Raw genomic sequence first — 27,998 nt, 5'->3', positions numbered from 1 at the left:
ATATCTGTGACTGTAATTGGTTGGCAGACTTTAGATTCCCTGCAGACTGCTCTGTCAGAGATAAACTAGGTGAGCAATTTGGTGTAACCAAGGAAATGATTTTTAGATCTATATTAAAGAATCGGAATTGCCTACACACATAGTAAGGCCTTGCTGAGTCTAATTTTGGTGGCTGCCAAAAAAGCAATTACTAGTTTAAGTCAAGTTAAGCTGCCAAAAAAGCAATTACTAGTTTAAGTTTCCAATTGTTGCAAATTGTACCTGTAGGCTACACACTCAAGTGCGCTAGCCGATTTATAGCATTTAAAGCATTTATTGACTGTTTTTCTTCTCTGTTTCTCAAAAAGCAAAAAAAAAAACAAAAAAATATCTCTTGTTTCCCGCCTTACTGAACTAGAATAGTCCAGTATCAGAGTTTGCTGATCTCTGGGCTTTGTCTTGGTTCCTGTAACTGTTCCATATCCTTATTTGGAAGAAAGGAAGCTTCTTTATTTACCAGTGGGAGTGGGAAGCACTGAGCAGCCTATTTGTCCATTTTGGAGTGGTATCAGCCAGAAACTAGTAGTCCATTGGCCATTTTGGGTCAATTCCCAGCTCTTTTCAACCCCCTGCTATAAAGCACGCTAAAGCGCGGAGTTGCCACAGGAGCACACAAGAGCAGCGGCGGTTAATTGGGGTTGAACTATTCAGGCTACCTAAAGTCAACTCTTCATTTTTTCCCTTAGAACAGCTCTTCTTGAACTCTACTTTTAACCAAAAACAGCCTATTCTCTATCTGAAAGATCCAGCTATACTTGATTCCTAAGGAGACTATTCTCTAGCTGGGAAGCTTGCACTTGCTCCTAAAGTACTTTCTAATCTGATATAGCACTTTTTTATTATACATAGTACCCCACCAGCCTAAAACCCCTCTTTCAATCACCCACATCCCTCGAAGTCTTTTCAAACTCAATTAACAGAAAGTTCTTTGTCCTCTCCTTCTAGCATGTCGAGGGGTCATTTGCTAGCGTCCTCTCCTGCCCAGCTGGTGAATCTGGGAATATTGAGGCAATGTTACAATTGCCTCATGTACACAGACAACCCTCTCCTTCTCCCACAAAACACAAATACATGCGAGAGATGCAACTATATAGCCAAACTGGAGGCCAAGCTCTCTCAACATAAGACTGGCAAGACCAGACAGGAGGAGAAGGAAACCACACACACCACAAACCCAGTCTCACATAGTACTATCACAACTTCAAATCATACACATAAACACACAAAGACATACTTGGAGGCTCTGATCAAAAATCTACCAAAACAGCAGAGGCCACCAAAGCAGACACCCAAACAACTGCCACCTCATGACACAACACATGCAACACATAGACCACAAAGTCAGTGTGTCAAACAGTCACAGCCCTTAAGGCCAAACACAATGCCAGACACACTTGTCATAGCTGACTCCATAGTCAGACACACTGACATCCCACTCACCAGATTGAGTAAGGAGAAGGTCACAGTAAGCTGCCTGTCGGGCGCTAGAATCCGCCACATAACGCAAGCACTCAGGTCACTCAACAGCAAGTACAAGTATGACTCAGTCATTGTCCATGCTGGCGTGAATGACCTGAGACGTACCTCCCTGGACTACATGAAAAGAGACATAGAGGAGCTCTCTGATTATGTAGCCCAGGCAGGTATGACCCTGACCCTGAGCAGTATCCTACCTTCACCAAGAATGATGCCACAATACAGAGACAAGATGATCATCTTTAATAATTGGCTTAATCTCTGTGTCATTCAAAGGGGATCCAATGTCTGTCTGCCTGGGATGACATGCTGGACAAGCCACGCTGCTTCGCAAGGGACGGCTTGCACCTGTCACCCCTGGGCTTCCGGATATTGGCAAAGGCTCTTGCCACCCCCATAGTGCCTTTTTTAGGCAAGGCTCAAATTCTAAACCTACCACCCTAGAACACAAAAAAGAAAATAAACTAAGGGTAATGCTGCTCAATGCCAGAAGTCTAAACCTCAAGATGCACGCACTCGAAGCCCTTCTCAATATGGAGAACATCGATGTCTGTGCTGTGACTGAAACCTGGTTCAGGGCTCCTGAGAGCACCCCGGCACTATCAGGTTTTACCTCATATCATGCGTTCCGGCCCCAAAATCTGGACCACACCAAGAAAGGAGGGGGGGTATCCATATTCATCAAGGATACCCACACCTCCAGGTTGGTGGCAACGTACGAAGCATCGGAGACCATCCAGGTGCAAGTAACCGTAGGAAAGACTGCTCTGCAATTTATAGCATGTTACAGGCCACCCTCTCAAACTCAGGAACATCACACAGCTTTCCTGAAAACACTCGAGGGGATAAATGTATCTCCAAACACCATCATATTAGGTGATTTCAACTACCCGAATATAGACTGGGATCATTACTCAAGCCCCAACACTCTAGCCCAAAGGTTCCTAGAGTTCATAAACTCAAATGCCATGGAACAACTAGTCACCATCCCCACAAGAGGTGAAAACATACTAGATCTCATCATCACGAACATGGGGACACAATGTTCAGCACCAGAGGTGTACCCCTCATTGGTGAGATCAGATCATAAACTAATCTCACTGGAAGTCCACATCCCGTCCCCACCCCAGATAAAAAAGACCACAGTGAAGAACTTCTCAAAAGCCAACTTCACACTTCTTAAGACTGGTGTGGTTTCCTTCAAGGCCCCCGAGCCAGTGGAAACCATTACCCAAACAGCTGAATCACTTACAGATGCCCTCTATCAGCACCTCCAGGACTGCATGGATCAGGCAATCCCAAACAAAACAAAGACTCTGCACCAAAGGCAAGCGCCCAGTCTGGTGGACCCCAGCCATTAACAAGCTCTACAATAAAAGGAGAAAGCTACTACAAGATAGAGCAAAATCCTTAAAAGGGAAGACACCCTTGATCACTATAAGTAAAAAACTACGATCGCTCATAAAATCATCCAAGGCAAATTTTGAAAGAAAAGTCGCTAAGGACTCAAAAGACAATCATAAGGCCTTTTTTAGCTATGTTAGAAACCTGGGAGGAAACTCCCAGATATGCTCAGAATTAGTTCAAAATGATGTAAAAATCACTGAACCAACAGACATTGCCAACATACTGGCTGACAGGTTCAGTGCAAATCCCCCCCCTCCCCCCCAAAAGGAGAGACATCTATCCCAGTGGATTGTAGCCTCCCACACATCTCAAATGCTCAGGTGAAAACTGCTCTCTCCAAGGCAAAAAACACAGCATCTATGGGACCAGATGGTGTCCCCGGTTGTGTGCTCCATGAACTCAATGAGGAATTAAACCCACTGTTAGGGCAGCTGTTTAATCTTAGCCTCACCTCAGGATATGTACCCAAGGAGTGGCGTACGGCAACTGTGGTCCCACTTCACAAAGGCGGTGCCTCCACTGACCCTGGTAATTACCGCCCCATCAGCTTGACAAGCCTAGTCTGCAAAGCTATGGAGAGGATCATAATGGAACTCATAAATAAAGACATAGGGGACTTACAGACATTGGATCCAACCCAGTTTGGCTTTGTCAAGGGCAGATCATGCCTTTTAAACTTGGTTGATTTTTTTGAAACAGTCACCAAGGCCATTGATGAGGGCAAGGCAGTCCACACAGCCTACCTTGACCTTGCAAAAGCTTTCGACACAATACCCCACTCGGGTATCATAGAAAAACTCACCAACTTAAATGTAAACCCATACGTCACAAGATGGGTTGCAAACTGGCTAAGTGACAGAACCCACAGGGTCAGAGTGGCTGGCGCCATGTCAGACTCCAAGCCGGTCACAAGTGGTGTCCCACAAGGCTCAGTCCTAGGCCCCCTCTTGTTCGGCATCTACTTTTCAGAAGTACAGGCAAACACAGGAGGATTATGGCTGACTAACTTTGCAGATGACTGCAAACTGGGTGCCATAGTTGAAAACGCATCAGACACAGATATCCTCCAGAAGGGTCTCATAGAAACGGATAACTGGTGCCAGAGCCATGGCCTAAAGGTAAATGCCAAAAAATGCATAGTCATACCCTTCGGGAAAAACAAGGTTACCCCTAGCTACCATATAGGTGGCAATCCACTAAGCACAGAAGAGGTTATCAGGGATCTGGGGACCCAGGTTGACAGTAACCTTTCATTTGACACCCACATTGCCAAGGTAGTTAGGAAAACCTTCTACATTGCCCACCTGATCATGAAGGGATTCACATCTAGATCAAGGGAGGTCATTGTTCCCCTGTACTCATCACTCATCAGACCAATGATTGAGTACAATGCCCCATTCAGAATGTTTCTTACCCGACACCTGCAGCAATTGGAAAGGCCCCAAAAGTTCCTCACCAAAAGGATAAAGGGTCTCAAAAATATGTCTTATGCTGCCCGACTGAAGGAACTCCAGCTCTATTCAGTCGCATACCGTCTGCTCAGAGGTGACCTGTGCCTAACATACAAGGCCATGTCAAACCCGGAATTGATGGACATGCTCCACCTCAAAAAATCTAAATCCACAAGAAATACAAGAGGAAGAGACTTAAACCTTAACACAGTTATAAATAGGACATGCTGGAGGGACAGATTCATCACCCAGAGACTCCCTATGCTGTGGAACAAAATCCCGGTACATGTGAGGCAGAGCACCTCGCTGGCCCTGTTCAAGAGAAATCTTGACCAATGGATGGGAGATCGCAGGTTTACCCCGGGGATCACCTCAGTGTCACTGTTGGACAGAGGCACGGTAAACTAATGGGCACAGTACCTTTCAAACTTAAGGGGTGGTGAAAGCCACAAAACTTTGGGCTAGGCTTATAAATGCCCTTGGGCAGATAGCCTAGTATGAACCTATAGAAAATGGAAATCCGAGTCTAAACCAACTTTACTACAAGTAGTGAATATAGTAACAGAGATAAAACAACTAGAATTAGAATCTTTAGAAAAGGGCAGGAGCAAATTACATATGAAAAAAATGGAATTGTGGGAAAGAACATATGCGATGGAGGAACAAGGTTTAAAAGATGGCAGGATTTGAATGAGCTATGTAATGTTTGACTGACAATGACTGGATAGGTTATAAGTGATGTATAATGTTTGCAACTGCAATTATGTCAGTGTGGTTTGTGATATATAAAGTTTGCAACTAAAGTTATATCAGTATGGTTTGTTTTCGTATATATAAATATATGATTGTGTATGTCATATGCGTCAACTTAATAAAGATGTGTCTTGTTTAAAAAAATACCCTATGATTTTCATCTATACCTGTAAGGCCACTAACTTTCCAGGATAAATACGGACAGCATAACCAACATGATAAAAAGCTATTATCCCCACCTATTATACATGACAGTTTTTTTTTTGTTTGTATTTCCAGCTTTTGTGCTATATGCATATAGTAATGTTCGCCAGGCTGATCTTTTGCACAGTTGATGTGCTTACATTCACTGCTGCAGTATTTTTAACTATATGGGATTCCCTGCCGCAGAAGCCTGATGTCCGGTCAATCTTCCAAAGACTTGTGAATTTAAAAGGTATGCCATGCCGAACGTTACCATAAGCACCCTGCATATAATGTAGGGCATGAAGGTGATGTTCAGGCTTACCAAAAATAGAACTTCTTTGCCGCCAGTCTGAACGTGTCTTGTACATCATTAGTCTGTTTTCCTGCGTTCATTTTCTGCCAGTAGAATGCATTTTCATTCTCTAGGGACTTCCTACACCTGTTTGTTGTTTTTGCAAGATACGTGCCCAGTTGGGGATTTTGTTTTTTCTTGTTTTTTGTGTTCGTTGAGATTGTCATCCAGGAAGGGTAAATACCAGTGTGAGAGACAGAGTCCCCATAGAGACCACAACGATAAGTGTCTTTTTTTGCTTAAGTGCTTCTCATGACCATACATCTTGTTCTGTTTGTCAAGTGTTTTCTCAGAAAACCCTTTGCAGTAGACTTTCTTCCCTTTCCTTGTATCTTGGGAACCAGCCTATTAGGCTACTTGCCAATGATACTGTGGAAGGAATCTTCCACCCTGAGTGTCCGCCATTAGGGAAGAAGGTGAAAAAGGTAAGACCAGAATCTTCCGCTGTCCAGCCTTTGCCAGGTGTTTCTCCTGAGGTTTTTATGAATCCGGAGGGTCGCCCGGATGTGTTGTCGGATTTCTCTGCTGCAACCATGTTGGAGGCTGGTGAGGATCTAGCTGGCAGCATGTCTGAAAAGGCTTTACAGGCATCAATCTCAGACATTGAGGAAACCACAGTTGATTTTTTTACTGAGGGGCCTAGGGGAGCTCCTCTGTTTCTAGTTGGGGAAGAAGTTGCTGCTACAGTTCTCGACTTTTTAGACTGGATCTGAGCCTTTTCAGGATATTTCCTTAAAAAAGAAACAAAAAATTAAACATGTTTCTTCTGCTTCTAGGGATCCACATAGTGAGTGGCAGACTTTTACTCAGGGGTTATTTTCTGCCTTAATGTCCTTAAAGCCTCTTCATGGGGTTTCAGTTCCTGCTAATCCTTGGTCATCTACTCATGTTAAAAGCCTAGAGACCAGGATTCTTGTGAGGATGAGTTGGATTCTGCTGGCAAATCCCTAACTTATTCTATTCAAATTCCTTCTCCTTTTGACTATGGGTCAGAGGAGGTTGAATTTATTCGTCCTGATGTTCCTTTGGAGGAAATTTCCTTTGGGGACACACTGTCTAGGATGATGGATCTTTTTAATTGGGATTGTACTCAGGTCTCTGATTTCCATAAAAGTTACTGTGAGTTGTTGCAGATGGACTCCCCTAAACCTACAGCTATTCCTCCTGTCTTGGCTGCTTTACTGGATGCTTTCTCCACTGCCTCTCAGATGCCAGATTCCCCCCCCCCCCTGCTCCCAAGAAGCCTGATAGATTTTTTTTATATAAATGTCCTGCTGCTGATCCATCTCAATTGCTTCCTTTGCCCAAGTTATTGCCTTCCTACAAGGACAGCAATACTATGGACAGGCTGAGCAAAAAGTTTTATACTTCTGCTACCCTAGCTTTTAGGACTGTTAATTATCAGACCCATATGTATAGGTAGGTTTACTATTGAAAATGCGACCCATGTTAAAACCGTTCCTAGATTGATTATTATGTCTTCGACATCCTTGTTTACGACCTTATACGTTCGACTATCCGACTGTCGCCCAAGTGCCGTTCGCATTTTCAATAGTAAACCGTATAGGTATGTGTTGGCTCTTCTTTCTCAGGCCTGTCAACGTATTTCTGATTTTAGAGACTCTGAGGGTAAAACTCAGTTCTTTCCTTGCTAAGGACTTCCTCTCAAGTCATTCATCATTCTGTTAAATGCAGTTATGATGCAATGGATGCCTCTTCTAGGGCTGCTGTTTTTGGTTCAGTTATGAGGAGGTATTATTGGCTTAGGCTTCAACCTCTATCTGATGACATTAAAGCTAAAGTTGATGGATGCTGTTCTGGATTCTAAACTTTTGTTTGGGGAAGTTGCTGCTGGTTTAAGTCCCTTCAGGATAAGTTTAAGGCCTTATGGGAACTTAAACATGTGCTTGTTTCTCCTCTGCCTAAATATCAGAGAAACTACCGTGCTAAGCCCACCTTTGTTCATAGGCAGTCATGTCCGTCTACTAAAGGTAAGAAGAGTGGGAAACGTTTTCCTCCTGCTGCGACTACTCAATTTTCAGGAACTCCGAGGCCTTCCTTTCTGGACATGTGTGACCATCTGTCCCTTCCCAGCCACATTCGTCTTTCTCTTTCTCTTCCGGTTTGGCATCAGATCACTCAGGATTCTTGGGTTCTATCGATCATTCATCAAGGGTACTTCATGGTGCAGAAATCCCATCTCCTGTTTATGAGCATTTGTCAACCTGCTTGGGAACATCTTCCATTTTTACCAGAGGTTCTTCAAGATTTCTTGTCTCAAGGTAATATTCTAGAGGTGCCTGTGTCCCAAAGGGAAAAGGGTTCCACTCCTGATTGTTTTTGTGCCCAGAAAAGAGGGCAGTTGGAGACCTATTGTAAACCTCTCTCATCTAAACACTTTTCTAAATGAACCTTCCTTTCGGATGTTGTCCTGTCAGATTCTGTTTCCTCTCTTGCTCCATCAGGCCTATATGGTGTCTCTGTATCTCAAGGATGCTTATCTCCATATTCCGAGCTGTCCTCTTTTCAGGAAGGTTTTGCATTTCTCTGTTGCTTCCTGACATTTTCAGTTCTCTGCTTTGTCCTTTGGTCTTTCTACTGCCTCAAAGGTGTTCGCCAAATGCCTTGTTCCTGTGATTGCCTTTTGCAGACTTCAAGGAATCCAAATATTTTCTTACTTGGATGACCTGTTGATTCAGGTGTCTTCGCCAAAGGCCCTTTTGTCATATCCCTTCTTTAGCACATGCAGTTCACTATACATTTCAAAATGTTTTCTCTGACTCCTTCTAAGGATCATGTTTTTCTGGGTTGCAGGATTCAGATGGTGCCAATGCTTACATCACTGCCCCCTCCAAATGCCTTAACTCTCATTTAATTCTTTCACACTCTTCTTCCTCTGGTTTCTGTTACCACCAGGGAGTTTCTGAGAGTTTGGGGTTTCATGGCATCAACCATTCTGATGTTCCCTCTGGCCAAACTTCATATAAGAAAGTTTCAGTGGTTTATGAAGTCAGTGTGGCTTCAACATGCTTATTCTCTAGAATTTTAGTTCCTCCTCTTCCTTGCTTCAGACAGGAACTTCTCTGGTGGATTCAGCATTTGTGTCCCTCAGGAATTGTTCACAGATGCCTCAGACATGGGATGGGAGACTACTTTTGGCTCCCTAAAGGTACAGGGGTGTGTGGTCACCTTGTCAGCAGAAGGAGCACATCATTGTCAGAGATGACAGCTGTTCAGACCTTTCAGTCTCTCTTTTCTCCAGGATCTGTCAAGATATTTATAGACAATATCACAGTGATGTGGTATATCAACAAACAGGGAGGAAAGAGATCTTATCTTCTTTGCCAGTTGGCACTTCAGGTATGGGATTTTGCTGTCAAGAGTCAAGTGACTTTTCATGCAGTTTATATCCCTTCAAGTCAGAACATTGTGGCAGACACTCTGAGCAGTTCCTTAACTCAGTCCCATGAATGGGTGTTTTACTGAGATGTGTTTCTGGACATTGCCCACCAGTGGGGTACTCAAGTGGATCTTTTTGCCTCCCCTCTGGACAGATGACTTCCTCTGTTTTTGTGCCAGGGTCCCAGGTCCTCTGGTATGGAAGGTGGACACACTCTTATCCTCTTGTAAATGGATGTTTCTTTATGCATTCCCTGCTCTTCCTGTCATTCCAAAAGTCCCATTCAGAATTCAACACGATGCTCCCAAAATCTTGTTAGTGACACCCTTTTGGCTCCATCAACACTGGTTCTCTCTTTGGCATCTAGCCAGAGGCAGTCATCACAAGTTAAATCAAAGGGTGGATATAATCACATAAGACAAGGCATCTCTTATGCATCCCCACTTGTCCACGCTTCAAGTGACACTATGGATGACAGAATTTTGATTCCTCATAGACACCTTTTTTCTGAGGGTGTGCTGCAAGTCCTGCAGGAGGCTAGGAAACCTACAACTAGGAAATCTTACTTAACCAAATGTAAGAGGTTTTCTTTTTGTTGTCTTTCTCATAACTTGGACTCCCCTTACTGTGCATGCTCATTTGGTTCTTTCTGTTATTTGTCTGAGTTGTTGAATACTGGTTTGGCATATAGTTCTATTAAGGTCCACCTATCAGCTGTCTCTGCTTTCCCTCCTCCTTTAGCTGCTATATTTGAGGTGAAACAATTTCTTAAAGGTGTCCTTCATATTAGACCTCCCAGGAAGCCTGTTCCTCCTGCCTGGGATCTTAATTTTGTTTTGGAAAAGGCTCAGGTTCCCTTTGAGTCTGCTGCTTCAGCTTCTTTGCATCATTGTTCCAGGAAGACTGTTCTTTCATTAGCAATGGGTAGCAACCCCTTATTTTTCATGAGGATAGAGTGTCCTTGTGCACTAACCCGTCTTTTATGCTGAAGGTAGTTAATGAGCTATCTCAGTCTGTTAATCTGCCTACTTTTTCTCCTGTCTGCAAATTGACAATGAGAGGGTGCTGCATACATTGGACATGCATAGGCACCATAGAGTTTATTTGGATATGACCAAGGCTATCAGAAAATCTGATCAGTTATTTGTTTCTTTTTCATCTTAGATCTTTGGGCTTGCTGTTTCTGAGCAGACTATTTCTTCTTCCTTTTTCAATTAATGCTCATTCTACTAGACCTTTGGCTTCTTCTGGTGCTTTTTTAAAGGCTTAGATACTAATTCTATTTTTGAAACAGCTACCTGGACTTCTGGACATACCTTTACCAAACACTACATGTTGGATGGTATCTCTAGAGCTAGGGCTAGTTTTGCTAGTTCAGTTCTTCATGTTTTTAGGAGATTCTCCTGCCCCTTCCTCCTCCCTAGTTTCCTCTTGAGCATTGACACTCCCATATAGTTAAGAATACGGCAGTAGTGAATGTAAGGACATAGTACAGTTGTGTAAAATCTTACCATAACTGTATATGTTCTTACCTTCACTGCTGCAGTATTAGCTCACTCCCTCCATCCCCCTAGTTCTTTACCTTCCTGGATGTACACATTACTTCTTGGGTTCCCTGGACTGGTGCTCCTCCTGATCAAGCAGTTCTGTGTTTGGTAAGGCTGAATGTCGCCTTTATGCCTTACATTACACAGGGTGCGTATGGTGACATTCAGCATACCTTTTAAATTCAGAAGTCTTTGGAAGATTGGCTGGATGTGGGGCTTTTTCAAGACTTTTTGTTTTAATGAAAACCCTTTAACAAATAACTAAATAAAAGCACCCTCACCCCCTTTGAACTAGGAACAAAAACACAAAACTATGTGCATCTTCAAAGCATAAAGTTTAGCCCTCCAGAAGAGGGTAATTACCCCAAATTGATGGCTGCACCTACATACATCATCTAACCTAAAATTAAGGCCACCCATGCTAAAATGTATGCTAGAGCTTGTGCTCCCACTTAGTGATTGCTGTTTGTTCTTCTCTTATCTGTCTTCCCCTCCCAGATATGAAAAACAGCTCAAATGCTTTCAGAAAACAGTAAGTATTTGACCTAAGAAAGTGTACTAGCCATCTTTAAATAAAAGTTAATTTAACTGCATTAAACTATTAAGGCTACTAGGCAGGCTGTTACCTCTTATTCACTTCCCATAATTTCAACCTTAAAATTTTCACTGAACTGTTTGCCATTGATCCTTTAAACTTTGCATTTCCCTCACAAAGAATACTCAGAATTCTCAAGATAGCTACTTGCACTTGCATGCAGCTTATTTTCATGGAAATGTACTCAGCAATGACCCCTTGTAAATTTCTCTCAGAAATGAATGCATGGCTGCCCTGAACTGCAAACATCTCAACTCCATTGAACATTTGCCAGTGGAAAATAAGCTAATGTCTTTCAGTTGTAAGAAGCTTACTAATTTTCAAGGCTTTTGTCATTTTGTCTTATTTTGAAGAGCTATGTGCTTACAAAAACACGTGTTTATAGCTTAAGGCAAAGGCAGTAATCTAGACATTCACTCTTGCAAAATAAGAGAAGAAAATATTCCAAATCTACATATAATATAATCAATGCATTCTTATCCCCCAACCCCACTGTAGCAGCTCAAGATCACAGCATATGAACAGCAAATTTGCTTTTGTCTAGCTATTTTTCTTGTTATAATGTAAAACCTGTTTTCTTACAACTAAAAATGATTGTTTAATGCATTAACACTACAGTCACTGAAAAAACTCTCCCCACCCCACATTTAAAGTTGAATTGATAAAACTGCAAAAATTAGAGGTAGACATGAAGAAAAAGCTGGCTGATAATGAGCTTTCTCAAGAAGAACAGTTTAAAAAGATAGAGTTAGAAGACAGAGCAGGTAGGGAAAACATGAGATTTTCTGCTGTACCAGAGAAACTGGGAAGAACATACTGTATTAATTTTATGAAAGCACAAATAAGCAACTGGACTGGTATTCCACAGCAGAATTTCTTAGCTGAAATGACAGATCGTGTTTCTTCCAAACTTAGCCTCAAGAAAGTAGCAAAGACTTACATTAGTAAAGATGCAATCATACCAGTAAAAAGAGCTGATCCTGACAAAATCATGGGAGAAGGCAAAGTAGTAAAACTGGAGATAGCAGATTGTTTGTAGAAAATTATTATTCAAAGTATACCAGGCAGAAGAAAAGCCAATTTTACGCAGCAGTCAGGGAATGTGGAGTAGCAGGTGAGAGATTTAAGCTGTTGTATCCATCTGTCTTTAAAATATTTTTCTTGGAGCATCAAAGTCATTTTTTAAATGCAGAATAGACTAAGGAGGAAATAAAAAACTTTATCCTACAAAAATGGGTCAACAAGCAAAAGGGGGACTCTGCTTCTCATTCTTCTGAAGTTAAGGTTCATAGAGAGACATTTTGTCAGTAATGCCTTTTCCAGTGTTCCAAAGGGAAATGCTTGAGAGAGAGCGAGCGAGAGAGAGAGAGAAAACAAAAAACAGGAGTTGTGGAGAACAATCAGCAGTAGCCTGGACTTGAACCAAAGTCTGTTGTTGGGAGATGGAGATGAACAGGAAGACCACCAAGTCTAAAATTAGTTAATAAATGGAAGACTATAATAATGTATCTTTTCACATTTATTCAATGTGGTTTTGCAAAAAAAAAAGTGCCTGAAAAAGGACTGACTTTTGTTGACTTTGTTAAACTTGTGGGTGGACTGTAAAGCATATATCCCCCACTTTATATTATTAATGTTTAGGAGTACACTAAAAGGGTGGCTGCGATGGTGCAGCAGTTAGCGTTGTCACCTCTCAGCAAGAGTTTTTCCGGTTTGATACTCAGCTGGGGTGCCTTCTGTGCGGAGTCTGCATATCCTCCCTGTGGCTGCATGGGTTTCCTCCAGGTGCTCCGGTTTCCAGCCACATCCCAAAGACATGCTGTAGGTGGATTGGACATTCTAAATTGGCACTAGGTGTGAGTGCATGCATGTGTGCCTCTTGTGGAAGGTTGGGTGCCTGGCTGGCAACTCGACACCATAAAACTCCACTGCCAATCATGAGCAGACAGGTGATCCACTGTGGTGACCCCTAACCAGGAAAAGCCGAAAGAAGAAGAAAGAAGGTGTACATTAAAAGGGGGGGAAGTTATCTCTAATCAAAACATCTGTCTTATTAGTATTTGTATAAAACATTTCATGTTATAAACTGCATGTTATGTACAATGCAATAGTTTTGTGTTAAAGCGTCTTTCTTCTATTTTTTCCAGCCTTTTGTTTGAATTAATGTATTCTTTCAGTGCTTCATTTATTTTAATCACCTCTGAGTACATTTGATTTATTTTTTCCTCTAAATTATTGGAAGCTATCTCTTGAACCAAAGCTGAATCTTGCACTGCTTTTTTGCTGAACAGCTACAGAATCCTTCCCAGGCAATATTTTCTCTTCACCTTTTCGGATTGATTTTCTATCAGGCTTTTCAAATTTCTTCTTTGTCAGAATCCAGGTAGTGTATTTATTAGCCAGTAACTGAATTTTACCAAAAAAAAAAAAAAATTTCAATGGCACTCCCTTTTCTCAGTTTTCACACTGGGAGAGCTGTAGTTATGCTGTTCATCAGTGTATATCTGTCTTGGAAGTCCTGCTACGTAGGTGGTCTGATCCCTCCTCTGCTGTTGTGCTTAACAAGTAAAAATACCTGTCAGTCATTGTGTGCTTCAGGCACAGGCAGAGCTGTAATAAGGCCATTTGGTGCCCTTATTCACTATCTGAAAATACCCTAGCAATGACAGCTTGCAAACTGTAACATTTTTAAATAGTTTGTTTACAGGCTAACATCAAGCGATCGCAATTGGGATCATTTATAGAGAGCTTGTAAAGTTCTGATTTTTTTAAAGGTAGTTAAACCAGTTGTTTTATAGAGTGCGATCACTTAATTGTCAGCTTGTAGGCAGTAACTTCTTTAATGTCGTTACCCCACTAGGTTATCACCTTGAAATTTGCTTGATCCTCCCTTGACTATTTTTATGTTAAGGTCCACGACACTTGGCTCCTTACTATTATTATAAAACATATTCTACATGTAAGGCCACATTAAGAAAACATTGCTTCAGTCTGAAATTTGGTATTTATAATTGATAAGCCAACTTTACATTCATTTTAACCTGTGTAATTGACTTGTGATGTATTTTGTTCTGAACTGTATTCTTGAGGATTTAAAAATTACAGGTTTAAAGTGTTCTCAACCCTGCTTTAATGTCAAAGGTTACCTTAACGAGACTGGATCAGATCAGGCTGAACTCCCTTTTCATTTCCCAAAACAAGAAAATGAGAGAGAGAGAGAGTGAGAGGCCTTTTTGTACTGTGGATGTTTGAAGCCTGTTTGAATATCTTGAAAAATATTGCTTCCAACAGGGAAAAAAACAGGCCAGCTGGTCATCTCTTTTGTTAAGGGCTAACAAAGCCTCCTTGTTGGAATCTAAACCCTGTCCAAATGTTAAGAAATTGTGTTCCATTTTTACTGTAATAAGCAGTCAAAATTGTAAAGGTTCATGAGGATACATTCCACAGCGGCAGCAGCTAATTGAGAAGACTTCTATTTTTGCAAAGTGACTCTGCTACTTGGCAAGATATGTTCTCATCCCTTACGCTGCGTGAAGGATCATCAGTCCTTGTTTGAAAAGGCTCTCCTAAGTGAACTGCTTAGGTTTCCTGTGAGCACCCAGAATTCTTAGCAATGCTACTTGAGATTCTTCTATGCCCTAATGACGTCTATAATGCTTCTAATCAAAGTAAGAGAGCACAGCTGTGTAAAATATTTATCTTAACTACTGATTTTTCAAGAGAGCTGTATTATGGCAGGTAAGTAACCTATTAGTGTCCTAACCAAAGAGAATGTCAGGCATTGACTAGTGTGTGAGAAGAAAGTTTAAGTGGCTTTAAACCACCTTTTATACAGGGATGCTTGATGGCCGAGGTGCATCACTACCAGTGATTAGCAGTAGCTGAATGCATAACCCTACACTCCTTAATTTTAGGGTACTTTTCATATATATATTGGGGGCAGGTTGTAGCAGATTTATTACTCATGTTCATTATCCAGCAGGTATAGCTCAGAGCTTTAAGATCCGGATTTATTAAATAATTTCATCTTCCAATCCTTGATTTGATTCTTGCACAGTTTCTTCATCTTATCCCTGAGAAGAGGTTGTTCTGTCTAGTACTTATAACCCAGTAAACAAATGACTAAAAATGCATAAGCATTTGCTCATAGTCTTGGCATGATTTGAAGAATCAAAGGGCCTGCAGTAAGATGGGCTGCTGATTTCTGCAAATAACTTTTTTCTGTATGATTTTGCCCCAGTATTTAATGACTGCTAAGACCCTATAATGAAACAAAGCCGAGTTGTTGCTTTTCCCAGTAATTTTACCCAGGCTCAGGGTGAGAATTTTCTGGAGGGGAATATATTTTGGGCACCCATGAGGGCATTAAATGCCATGACTGAAATCCTACCAGTGACAATGTAATAACTTTAACCCCCTATTGGCAAGGGACTGTGTGATCTGCATCACTACAGAGGACAACAATGTCTTCTACATGTGAATGTATGCTTCTGTACAGCCATCTTGAAGATTGCCACCAAACATTGACATGATGAATCTAATATTTCCCTGCAATGCCTCACTTTTAATCACCGCCCCTCCACTAGGTGATTGAAGCAGCATATAGACAGCCACTCCCAGGATAGGTATGCCAGTCTTCCCCTGCCAGCTTCATCAGGTGTCCTAGCATCTAGTCAAACTTCATTCATGTTGTCAGTAGTCAGGGTTTTATCCCCCTGCATTGCTGTCTGTTGATGCAACTGAATTTTCATCTTGGTGCCCAACATGGTATGCAAGTACCATTGACTAATTTGCCTGTAAATGTGATACCCACCTAGCAAAGCGCAATGTAATGCTACAGAAATGGCCTCTCCAAGGCCAAAAACACAGCAATAATTGGACCAGGCAACATCCCAGGTTGCTTTTTAAACACTTTAAACATAATGTAGCAGACTAGCTTGGATTCCTGTTTAACCACAGTATGAGAACTAGCTATGTTCCGGCAGAATGGAGGACAGCAACAATAATCTCTCTGCACAAAGAGGGAACATCAACCAACCCTGGGAATCATAGCCCCATAAGCTTGACTAGCCTAATTTGCAAGGCCATGGAAAGGATCATTATGGACCTTAAGGCCATAGCTAATCTCCAAACTCTGGACCCAAACCAGTTTGGATTCATTAAAGGTAGATCATGCCTATTAAATATGGCTGACTTCTTTGAGAAAGTCACCAAGGCCCTGGACAAGGGAAAGACCGTGCATATCGCCTATCTTGACCTAGCCAAGGCATTTGACAACCCCCTTCCTGACTCAGGTATTATAAGGAAACTCTCCTGAGTGGGAATTAACCCTGACATTACCAGATGGGGTATCCAGTTGGCTGACTTGACGGAACACACACTGTCAAAATGGTTGTCTTCACCTCTAGCAAAGGACTAGTCTCCAGTGGCGTACCAATGGGTTCTGTGCTGGGCCCCTTACTGTTAGAATTTATTTCTCAGAGGTCCAAGCAAACATAGACAGCCTGTGGCTGATGATTGCAAATTGGGAGCAATCACTGAGTCCCTCAGTGATGTTAATGTACTGCAGATAGGGTTAATGTAGACAAATGACTGGTACCAAAGCTGTAGACTAAAGCTAAATACAAAAAAAATGCATTATTATTCCCATTGGGAAAGCTGACATCCCTGCTAATTACATTATACACAGCACACCCCCTAAGTGTCGACCTAGTGATACATGATATGGGTACCCAGATTGATAGCAACCTGAACTTTGACCACCACTTATCCACACTAGTAAGGAAATCCTTCTATATGGCATATCTTATAAGTAAAGGCATCACATCTAGATCTAATGATGTTATAATTCCTTTATATTCAGCCCTCTTCATCTAAATAGAATGCAGTGCTCCATTTTGCATTTACCTCACCAGACACCTGTAACAGTTGGAGAGACCACAGAAGTTTTTCACCAAGAAGTTACAGGGTTACCAAAACAAGTCTTGCATGGAAAGGCTGAAAGCCCTGTCACTATATTCTGTCTCCTACAGGTTGCTAAGGGGTAACCTGTGCGTGGCTTACAGGATAGTCTGACACAGCCCTGATGGAAATGCTACAAATTTGTAAATCAAACTACACGCGGATCACTAACTCCGGGGATCTTAACTTAGCTTCTGACATGAACAGGTCATGCTGGATAGATAGATACATCTCACAGAGACTGTCACTTCTCTGAAGCAAGCTTCCAATTCACATGAAACAGAGCCCTTTCCTGACCCTCTTCAAACGCAACCTAGATCAATGGATGGGTGACCGCAGATTCACTACTGGGGTAGTGCCCATGTCCCTCCTGGATATAGAGCCTTACCTCTGCAAACTTTACACACCTAACCACCAACAACTGGGGCAAGATGGGATAACCAGGGCTAGGCTTGTAAGGACTTTAGGGCCATTAGCCTAGTAACCTTCTTTGAACCTATGAACCTGTTGAGGAGATGAGTGAACATAGATGGCTTTGACCCATTGTTTAACTCGGGCACCACTCAGTTTGGGCCACCTTAGCAATGTTTATTTCTTTATTTTAAATAAAGAAACATGTCTGTAGCATACATTGCTAGCAGTTTACCATTTCAAAGTAGCCACAACTGTAATGCCCTGCGGTGGAGATGCTGTGCATCTGGCCTGACCACTGAATTTGCAGGCTTTTTGCTCTGCCTACTGCAATCTTAGACAACAATTAGTTATCTAGATCATGACTAATATGCCCAGAAGCAGAAAGTCCACAAATTTTAAATAGGAAAGCGGTGGTGATAGCCATGCAAAAAACATCAGTGGGAGTTTGAAGGATGAATTAAATGTTTTTTTAAATCCTGGTAGGTGATGTAGGTACTATGTATAACAGTGAATTTAAATACTAAAAGCTTCATGTTCTTGTGATCAAAATAACCAATGTTATGTGAGTTTATTATGGTATTTCCTCAGGATGGGTGCCATTTTTGGATTTTTAGCCGAGAGCTCGTGTCACTCCAGCTTAAATAAGAAGCCTGCATCGAAGGCATTACTCTGTAGTAGGTATATTCTCTCTCTCTCAGTTGTTATACATTTTGTCTTGTTCCCTCAATATATTCTGTGTAACATTTTCTTGCATGTCTCCTTCCTCTTGTATGTATTTTTTTCCATGTATTTTCACTAAATACCTTTTTATATCTTTGAGATGAAATATTTGTTCCTTCAAGACAGATTGCACGTTTTTAAGTTGAAATTATGATTTGATTTGTATGGCAGTTTCTCAAACAGCAGTTTAAAAGTATTATTTGGTTTATATGTCAGTTTTGCAAACTGTAAGAAGGGGCTATTCAAAAATATCACTGAAGCACTTTTAGGGCTTTGCCAGTGAACACTACTAACACAACAGTGACAAAAAGTGATTCTGAAACACGAGCCATATGAAGCAGAAGTTCATTAGTGCCCTGTTAGCATGTCTCTGAATGAAGCAACCGCTCTAGGCTTGCCCTACCTAACTCATGCTCGTACGTACACACTAACACTGAGATAACCCTAAGCATGCACCTCCACACACATTCACTGACACTGAGGTAGCCCAAGCATGTGCCTACATACACACTCACTGACACTAAGATAGCCCAAACATGTGCCTACATACACACTCACTGACACTAAGATAGCCCAAACATGTGCCTACATACACGCACACTAACACTGAAATAGCCCTAAGCATGCACCTCCACACACACTTACTGTGACACTAAGATAGCCCAAGCATGTACCTACATACACACACAACTTTGCAGTACTTACCTACTGTAGGGCTAGCCTCATTGCTTTTGCTATAGACTTTTATAGCTATACACCATCAAAAGATGAGGGACATTTTTAACACTTTGGGACCCAAGTAGTGAAGTGCTTGTCTTTGAATCACTCAACCACACTATTACAGTCCCAGCAAAAATCTCTGAGGTGGAACACACAGCTTTGTATTACTATTACCCATGGACTGCAACATTTGCATGTGGCATTCCCCTGAGGTATTGCTGTAGTGCAACGTGCCAGAGCCATCTTACCACCGTAGTGCTACTGGAGTCCTCAAATCTCTTCCTCATAATGCACTGAGAAATCCTGTTTGAAACAGTGTTGTGCAGTGCATTGTGTGTTTCTGAATCATGGACAGTGTTTTACATTTCATTCACTTTTTGAAAACTGAAATTTTCAGTATAATGTCTCATTTTAAAAGATTTGTATTCTTCAGATAAAATGCATATTTTCAAATAATCATTCAAGTCTTCAATGATGCGTTATGGTTATTACTTGGTTATTGTGACAATGCTCTAAGTAGAGTTCTGTATACTTTGTAAGCTATTTATAAAGTGCAACATGTATTATCTCTGTATGCTTGCATTTTTTACTGTGCTGTCCTTCATTATATGCTCTTTATTCTGCAATGTAAAGATACATATTTGCTGTAAACATTGAAATCACACACCTTGCTTTTGTGTTGTGATAGGGCTTCTACATTACATAAATATCCTTTTCAAACCTCCTTTGAAAAGTGTGATGAGGTGAAACAGGTTGCTGATGCATTCTTTGTTGTTGCATTAAGTCTGTATTTTAATCCTAAAGCACAAGGTTTGTGTGTGTGTGTGTGTGTGTGTGTGTGTGTGTGTGTGTGTGTGTGTGTATACACGCGCGCACTGTAATGCATACACAGCCTATCCAAGACTGGTTCTCTGCACTTCAGCTGTTATTTGCCTGGATATGCCTGGTCTTCTCATGACCATGAACAGGTTAAAGCAGCTATCAATGAATGAGTATAATGTTTTAGCACAAAAGAATGCCAGTACCATTACTGTGCATGATGTGAATTCATTGCGCAGGTGCTATAGATGAGACAGTGTTTGCACAGTAGCTTCACTTTTTTATAAGACACTGCAGATGGTTGCACAGTGTGAATATTAGACAACAATCCTTGCAGTAAGTGGTATGAATGAGTAGGTATGGTGAGGGGAAGGAAGAAATAGGTTGTTAGGGACGTAAGACTAATATTTGTATATTTCACTGTATAATCTAAATATGAAAATATTAACAACTGGAAGTGCTTCTTTGCTGTATTCTAAAACATTTTTTATTTGGTATAAGCGTACAACAAGAAGCAAATCAACAAAAACATGAAACCATTTGACCACAAAAAACAGACATTCAAGGGAAATAATGCCATGCACACAATAAGAGAGTACATTTTTGAAACACAGTGTTCATGTATTTGTTGATTCCATTCCCTGAAACATGACACAACACATGGTATAGAGTTGGTGGTCTTGTGACTAACAATAACATTTCTCTAGTAACAATTATTTTATTTCTAAATGTATGTGCCATAATTTTCTGAGACCATGTATGAAGCTGTTGATTCAGTTTTGATGGGCCAAGTTGTAATCCATGCAATACTTCTAGAATTATAAAAGTACTGAACCAGTATTTCTAACTTGTAAATATGATAGGGCACATTGTTAGCCTCTGTTTCATCTGAGAAATGAAACAAAACTAATAAAATGAATTTTCTCTGCTTTTTCATAGATATGCAATAAAGGACCTACTGAATCATATATTCTTTGCTGAAGATACAGGGGTGAGAGTTGAACTTGCTGAAGAAGACAATGGTACCAAGTCTTCAATAGCTTTAAGACTATGGGTGGAAGATCCCAAGAAACTGAAAGGAAAACACAAAGATAATGGAGGCATTGAATTCAGCTTTGATTTGCAGAAAGATATCCCTGAAAATGTTGCACAAGAAATGGTAAGTTCCATCCCTTACTAAATAAAGGTTAGTGATAGTTTTATTGTATTAAATATGAAAAACCTAAAGCTTTATACTTGGTATTTATAATATAATAAATTCAACACCACATTAATGCATTTTGTCACTGTTATAGTAATTAAGAAATCTAGAGACAATTTTTTGATAAGGGTATTATGTTTACTAATAAATCTAACTGAATACAAGAGTGAAAAGAAGTCATGGCTTTGTTAGTCCACATTGGTTTACAGTATGATTTGAGGTCCCCCACAGCAGTTTATGTAAGTGCTAAATGGGGCTGAGAGTGCCTGAAACTTTTTCCTGTCCTTGCCAATTTCAACATTTAGCTCCAGCCGGTCTGCATTTCACTGTTGAAAAACTGCTAGAGCATTCCATCTCCTAAGTGAGATAGTTACACCTCCTCCAGATTTAATTGCTCTTCTTTCTCCTAAGCTTATCAGTTTAACCCTGACTATGAAATTTTAAGCAGTAATTCACTGGCACAGTGCAATTTTCTGCTCTGGGTATAATTTAATAGTATGTTATACCCTTCCTCTTAAGTACATAGGAGGGACCATGCCAGCTTATTTTAATACAGGGATACAAGGCATAGAGACAGCAGCAGCATATAGCATCATGCACATCCTTAAAGATAAATTGCCACGAACAGTTGCACAAGTACCATTATGCCTGTTTCTTATATTCAAAGCCTAAGTTTATGAACTTAAAATATTTTAAATGAACTGTATTGCTGGTGTCATCTGTGACATTGCTCTTAATCTCTCTTACCTCATGAGTTTAGGTTTACTTTTTCTGAAAAATCTTATGAATTTGTAGCTTTTACTGGCATATATTTCCTTTTACAGCAGCTGTCATTGGTCCTGGACTTTACTATAGCGTCCGTATGCTGGGAATCATCTCTCAAAGATGTGTCTTGGACATTGAACTGCTTTAGAAAGCATTAGTCATTGTTTCTACTAGGCTGCGAATTACATGATGCACCTGCCCAGGTTTGATGATAACCAATACAAATATTAGTTGAAAAAGTCCTAGACGTGCACTGAAGACGTAGATGAATAAGAACTTGCAAAGGAAAATATTTTCCAAGTTGTCCACCTTAACCAGTGAAAATAACCTTTTGATGAGACCCTTACATAATACAGTTTAGGGGAGTGGCCAGGACAGCTTGTACAGTCATCAGAGTTCATTGCCACACTTTGCTTAGAAATTGTAATTTTGTGGATAGCTTTAAGGCAGCTTTTCAACATTGCCTCTTGAGATGGCTCACCCATTTGGACCTCAGGTGAAAGAAAAGCTGCAGAAATATGAGCAGGAAAGAAGAATACTCACAGCTGTAGACGTAAAGTTCTCTTAATTTTTTTGGTCCCCTTGCCTTTACCAGCCTGGCACCCAGTGCCCCACGTCTACTCTGGACCTACCAGCCTCCCGCCCCTTGGATTTTACTCTGGTATTGGTGGAGCTGGTTGTGGATTGGGGGAGGGCTCAGCTCATCTGTGCTTCTCTCCATTTTTTTTTATGCCCTAACCACTCCCTTTCCCCACCCCCTCACACTTGTGGGTTTCATCTGAGGGCAACATCCATCTTTGGACTACAGTTCCTTTAAGGAAGCAGCTCAATGACCACTCACCCATCCTTTCCTTGCCACCCTGTCAGCTGCCTGAGCCACTAACCAAACCAGAGTCAGCTGGGCTGTAATCAAGGCTTTAGTCTTCTATGCCACTGACGCGGCTAATAGTGAAGTTCTCTTGTTCTCAAAGAATGTTTTCACATAACCAGAGGAATGCACAGACTTTATTGGCTCCACAAAAGCCAACAGCTAGCTTTTGAACAGTGTTCTATCAGACCCTAATGTAGTCACAGAAGTTTCCAGAACAAGCACTACCCTAGATGCAGAGGTGATGTGCAGAATAAAATATTCTGTAGTTTTCCCTGATGGATTGCCTGATTGTCCATGTCTGAAAGTAGCTGAGAGATGAATCTCTTTGCACTTATGACCTAGATGGCCATCATGCTGGACAAGTTCATCAGAGAGGCAGGGGAAACATTGTAGCCACTGGATACTAATTACCCCACCAACTCTAGTGTCCTTAAATCCATTCCCCATCCTACGAAAGATACTTGGCCAAATTAGAGGTACCAAGCTTGAGAAGATGCAGGGTTCCAGGATTTATTCAGGATTCTTTTTGGGTGTCAAAAAGACAGAGGACATCAGACTCGTATTAGATATGAGTGGCCTAACTCAGTATATAAGGAAAACAAAACTATGGAAGGTCATTGTGCAATTTATCCTCCCATGCTTGCAGCAAGGAGACTAGATATACTGCTTATATCTCCAGGATGCCTGGTTGCATGTGGAGATATCCAAGGAGTCCAAGAGATTCCTGTGCTTCAGAGATGGAGACAGTTGCTTTCATTTATGAACCCTCCCATTTGGTTCCACCACAGCCCTCAGGGTGCCTATCAATTGTGTGGTTGGCTGTAGCTGCCTACCTATATTTTAAGGGCATCTGAGTCTTCCCTTTTCTGAATGACTGGCTCCTGCCAGCCACAACAGGAGAGCTGCTGTTAAGAAAGAAAGAACAGTGACTGCAACTTTTCTCAGCCCTGGATATCTCTGTGAACATGGCAAAGTCACTGCTGGAGATTTGGAAAGCCCATACCTATATAGAATGCCAGCTTATCAGCATGATCTGTTTATCCCATTTTCTGTCAAGCAGAATTGATAACATACTATCAAATATATGTGTTCTGCTGTCAGTCCCCAAACTGAAAGATACACTATCCTGAGGGTACTTCAATGTAATCAGAACTAGATCCAGGGTATTGAACAAATTGGTTGTCAAAACATTTCCAATAAGACTTCTGTGGTGGCTTCAAGAAAGCTGTTGTGAGGTTGGGAGACTCATTGTTACAAAAGGCAGTTCAAGTGGTTTGGTCTTACAAGATGTCTTTCTGCATGTCAGATTATAGAGATGATAATAGTCCTCTTAAAGTAGGTTCTGTAAGACTCCCTTCTTTAGTGTATGATTACCATCCACCCTGACAGACATGGATAGCCCTGTATAGCAGCAAGTAGGAGGAATTAATTTCTGCACCCATCTGTTATGAGGCTGTGAGGCTATGAAATTTGGGACATGTCAGTGCAGTGCTTTCTGCATACAATTTAAAATACCTCATCAGGCCAGCTTTCTAGTGAACAAGCTCTGCTCGCGTTTACTGATGCCTACTGAATTGTCCTTCAGTTAGGCAGCAGTGTATGATGTGTCCTACAACTAAGGAAGACCTTTGCTGCAATCTCTCTGCATTCCTGAATAATGCCAAAGGCATAGGGCATAAAGCTGGCATACAGAGGCACACACTTAACAACTTTGCCGCCAGTCTGAATGTCATCTTCTGTGCTGATTACCGAACCATTTTTCAAATAAGTGCCATGCTGGGGTTCTTCCTTATCTTTATCTTTTATTTTAATGTTGTTGGTTTCATGTCATCCAGAAAGGCAAAATGTCAATGTGAGAGGCAGATTCCCCATAAAGATCATCACAGCCAGTGTCTCTGCTGCTTGGGTGATATGCATGACCATACATAGTGTTCTGTCTGCAAAGTGTTTATCCCAACATCCTACATAGTCACCTCTCTTCCTTGTCTATTTATCTTGAAAACCAATGCCTTTAGTTATCAGCTCAGGGTGCTGTGGTGGTGTTCTCCTGTCCCGAGGGTCAGCCATTAGCTAAGAAAAAGGCCAAAATACTCTGGTCTGATACAGCTGCTGTCTAGCCTTTCTCTGATATCTCTCTCAAGGCTGGTGAAAGCCAGGAAGATAGTCCATTCATTGCCTCAGATTCCTCTGCCGTAACCCCATCAGATGCCAGCATGGATCCACCTTCTTGCATATCCCCAGAGGCTTTACATACATCTGCTCCAGAAGTTGAGGGGACCTCAGCTGATTATATCCAAAGGACTGAGAAGGATTCTGCAGATCTTGGTGGTGGAGATTCCTACTATGCTTACTGAATGTCAAAAAGGGTCCAACCCACTTTCCCCAAGGGTTTTTGTGTGGATGTCTCACAGAAAAAGGAAGAAATAAAAACAAGCATATTGCCCCTGTAATTAAGGACACCCAGTGAGAATGGCAAGATTTTACTCAGGGGTAACAGTTTAATGACTTTAAAGCCTTCTCAAGGGGTTTCTGTGCCTGCCCCTCTCTGGCCTTCCACTCCTCTTAAGAGACCTAGGGAGCAAGATTCCTCTGATGAAGTTCAGGATCTGGTGGAAGAGTCCCTAGGTAGTCTTATCAGATCCCTTTCCCCTTGAACTTATAGGTCAGAGGAAGATGATTCTATCAGTCCATATTCTCCTTTAAAAGAGATCTTCTTCGGGAACACTGTTTCCCAAATGATGGAATTCTTTAAGTGGGATTGTTCTCAGGTTTCTGATGTCCAGAAGAGGTACTATGGGCTCCTCCAGATGGAAACTCCCAGGCCTTCTGCTGTTCCTCCAGCTCTGGCTGCCCCTCCTGGATACCTTTTTCAGTAGCTTCTGTAGCCCCTGATTCTCAGCTCCCTGCTCCTAAGAAACTTGACAGATTTTACAATGTGCTTGATTACAAATTTCCATATAAATGCCCTTCTGTTGATCCTTCAGTGGTATCTGTCTCCTCTGATAAACCTTTCAAGCTGTTGCCCTTTACCAAGTTGCTTCTTTCTAATAAGGACAGTAAGGATATGGAGAGGTTGGGCTAAAAGGTCTTTACTGCTGCCATCCTGTCTTTCAGGGCTGTTAATTAACTGATCCATATGACCAAGTACGTTTTAACCCTCCTTTCTGGAGTAATTTCTTACCTTCTTAATTCTGAGGGGAAGGCTTCTGCCCTTTCCTTGTTGGGTTCTACATCTCAAGTTGCTTGCCACTATATTAAGTGCAGTTATGATGCAGATGGTGGTTCTTCAAGAGCTGCAGCATTTGGTTCTGTTATTAGGTGTTACTCTTGGCTTTGTCTTCAGGCTTTACCTGATGACATTAAAGCCAAATTATTGGACGCTGCTCTGGATAATGAAATTCTTTTTGGCTGTGCTGCTGAACTTTATGAATCTTTCCAGGATAAGAGCAAAGCCTTACAGGAGTTAAAATATAATTTTGTTTCTCCTATTCCTAAGTTTTAGAGGAATTACACTTCCAAATCTGATTTTGTTCACAGTCTGATCATCCAACCAAGGGTAAAAAGGGTTCTATAATGTATACCTCCTGCTATATCTACACAGGCCCTTGTATCTCAGAAACCCTTTATTCAGGACAGGCCAGATTCCATTTGACAATTTGCTTCCCTTGCCCTCAGCAAAGTTCTCTTGTCCCTTCCAAATGGTTAAGGATCACAAAGGGCTCTTGGGTTCTGTGCATCATTCCTCAGAGGTATTTCATGGTTTGAAAATCTTTTTTTCCCTTTCTGGGCATCCCTGAACCTCCTTGAGAACAGCTTCCTCTCTTTCCAAAAGTGCTTCATTCTGTTTTGGCCCAGGGCACCATTCAGATTGTGCCCCCATGCCTAAAAAGTGCAGGGGTTTTATTCCAAAATGTTTCTGGTTCCCAGGAAGGAGGACACCAGGAGACCAAATCTGGACCTTTCTCAGCTCAACATCTTTGTAAAGCCCCCCACGTTTTTGGATGTTGCCCCTTCGAACTTTATTCCATCTTCTTCTTCTTCCCCAGGCCTTTCTAGTCTCTCTGAATCTTAAGGATGCCTATCTTTATATCTTCATCCATCCCCTTTTCAGGAAGCTTTTGCATTTTTTTCTCTTCCTTGCATTTTCGGTTCTCTGCTTTGCTCAATGGCCTTTCTGCTGACCCAAGGGTATTCACCAAATGTCTCACTTCTGTCATTGCCTTTTGCAAGATTTGGAGGGGGGGTTAAATGTTTGCTTTCCTGAATTATCTGCTCATTCAGGCCTCATCCCCTGTGGTTATTCATAAGGATCTTCAATTCACTGTTCCCTGTTTCATAGTCTGAGGTTCACCCTCAACATTCAAATATCAGTCTGGACTCCTTCTCAGGATTATATTTTTCATGGTTGCAGGATGCAGGCCATTCACATACTGGCACCCGTGCCTCCCCCCCAAAAGCTCTGTCTCTGAATTCCTTTTTCCAGTCTCTTCTTCCTTTGGATTCAGTCATGACCAGGGACATTCTCTAGGTCTTCTAGTTTATGGCCTCTGCCATTCCTATGCTGCTTCTGGCTAGGCTCCAGATGGGAAAGCTGCAGTGGTACCTCAAGTCAGTGTGGTTTCAACATTGTACTCCATGAACTTCTTAGTTCCATTATTAGTCTGTCTGAAGCTCGAGCCTCAATGGTAGCTTCATCAACTTTCTCTTAATCCAGAGTTTCCTTTCCAGTCTACAGTCCTGACTCGAACTCTGTTCAGATGCCACAGACAGGGGGGTGGGAGCTTCCTTTGGCACTCTCAAAGTCCAGAATCTCTGGTGCTACATCACATCAAGTAGATGAGTGCTCTGCTTCTAGCTCTTTAGGCTTTTCATATGCTCTTTCATCCCAGGCCCCTCAAAGTTTTCACAGACAATACCACAGTGATGTGTTATGTCAATAAGCAAGTCTGGGATCTAAGCTGTCAAGTCTTAACTCTCCAGACTGTATACTTTCCTTCAAAGCGCAATCTAGTGCAGACTCTCTGAGAAGGTCCAGTTTACAGGCTCATAAATGGATGCTTCACAAAGATGTGTTTCTGGACATTGTCCATAAGTGGGGTATTCCTCATGTAGATCTCTTTGCCTCACTTCTGAAAAGACAACTTTGTCTATTCTGTTTGAGTCCCAAGCCCTCTGGCTTGGAAAGTGGGCTTTTCCTTGGAAGGGGATGTCTCTGTACACTTTCCTTCCACTTCCTCTGATTCTGAGGGTCTTGCACAAGATCAGGGAATAGTCCCCCAGAATCTCGCAAGTGACTCCCTTTTGGCACAGACAGCATTGGT

General features: G+C 41.6%; 1 protein-coding gene across 9 annotated transcripts in view; it reads left to right on the top strand.

Annotated features, from left to right (window-relative positions):
• The window catches only part of WNK2 (WNK lysine deficient protein kinase 2), a 2,812,908-nt gene that overhangs the window by 1,344,000 nt on the left and 1,440,910 nt on the right, over positions 1-27,998 (top strand). For all 9 annotated transcript variants that reach the window (XM_044078134.1, XM_044078133.1, XM_044078139.1 and 6 more), the window contains exon 6: positions 20,780-20,999. In XM_044078134.1, the coding sequence (XP_043934069.1) occupies positions 20,780-20,999 (220 nt within the window). The remainder of the gene's footprint in view (positions 1-20,779; positions 21,000-27,998) is intronic.

This window comes from Protopterus annectens, chromosome 7.part0, assembly GCF_019279795.1.
Source record: "Protopterus annectens isolate FY-2018-M chromosome 7.part0, PAN1.0, whole genome shotgun sequence".
Classification (NCBI taxonomy): domain Eukaryota; kingdom Metazoa; phylum Chordata; order Ceratodontiformes; family Protopteridae; genus Protopterus; species Protopterus annectens.
This window is presented reverse-complemented; position numbering and strand designations above follow the sequence as displayed.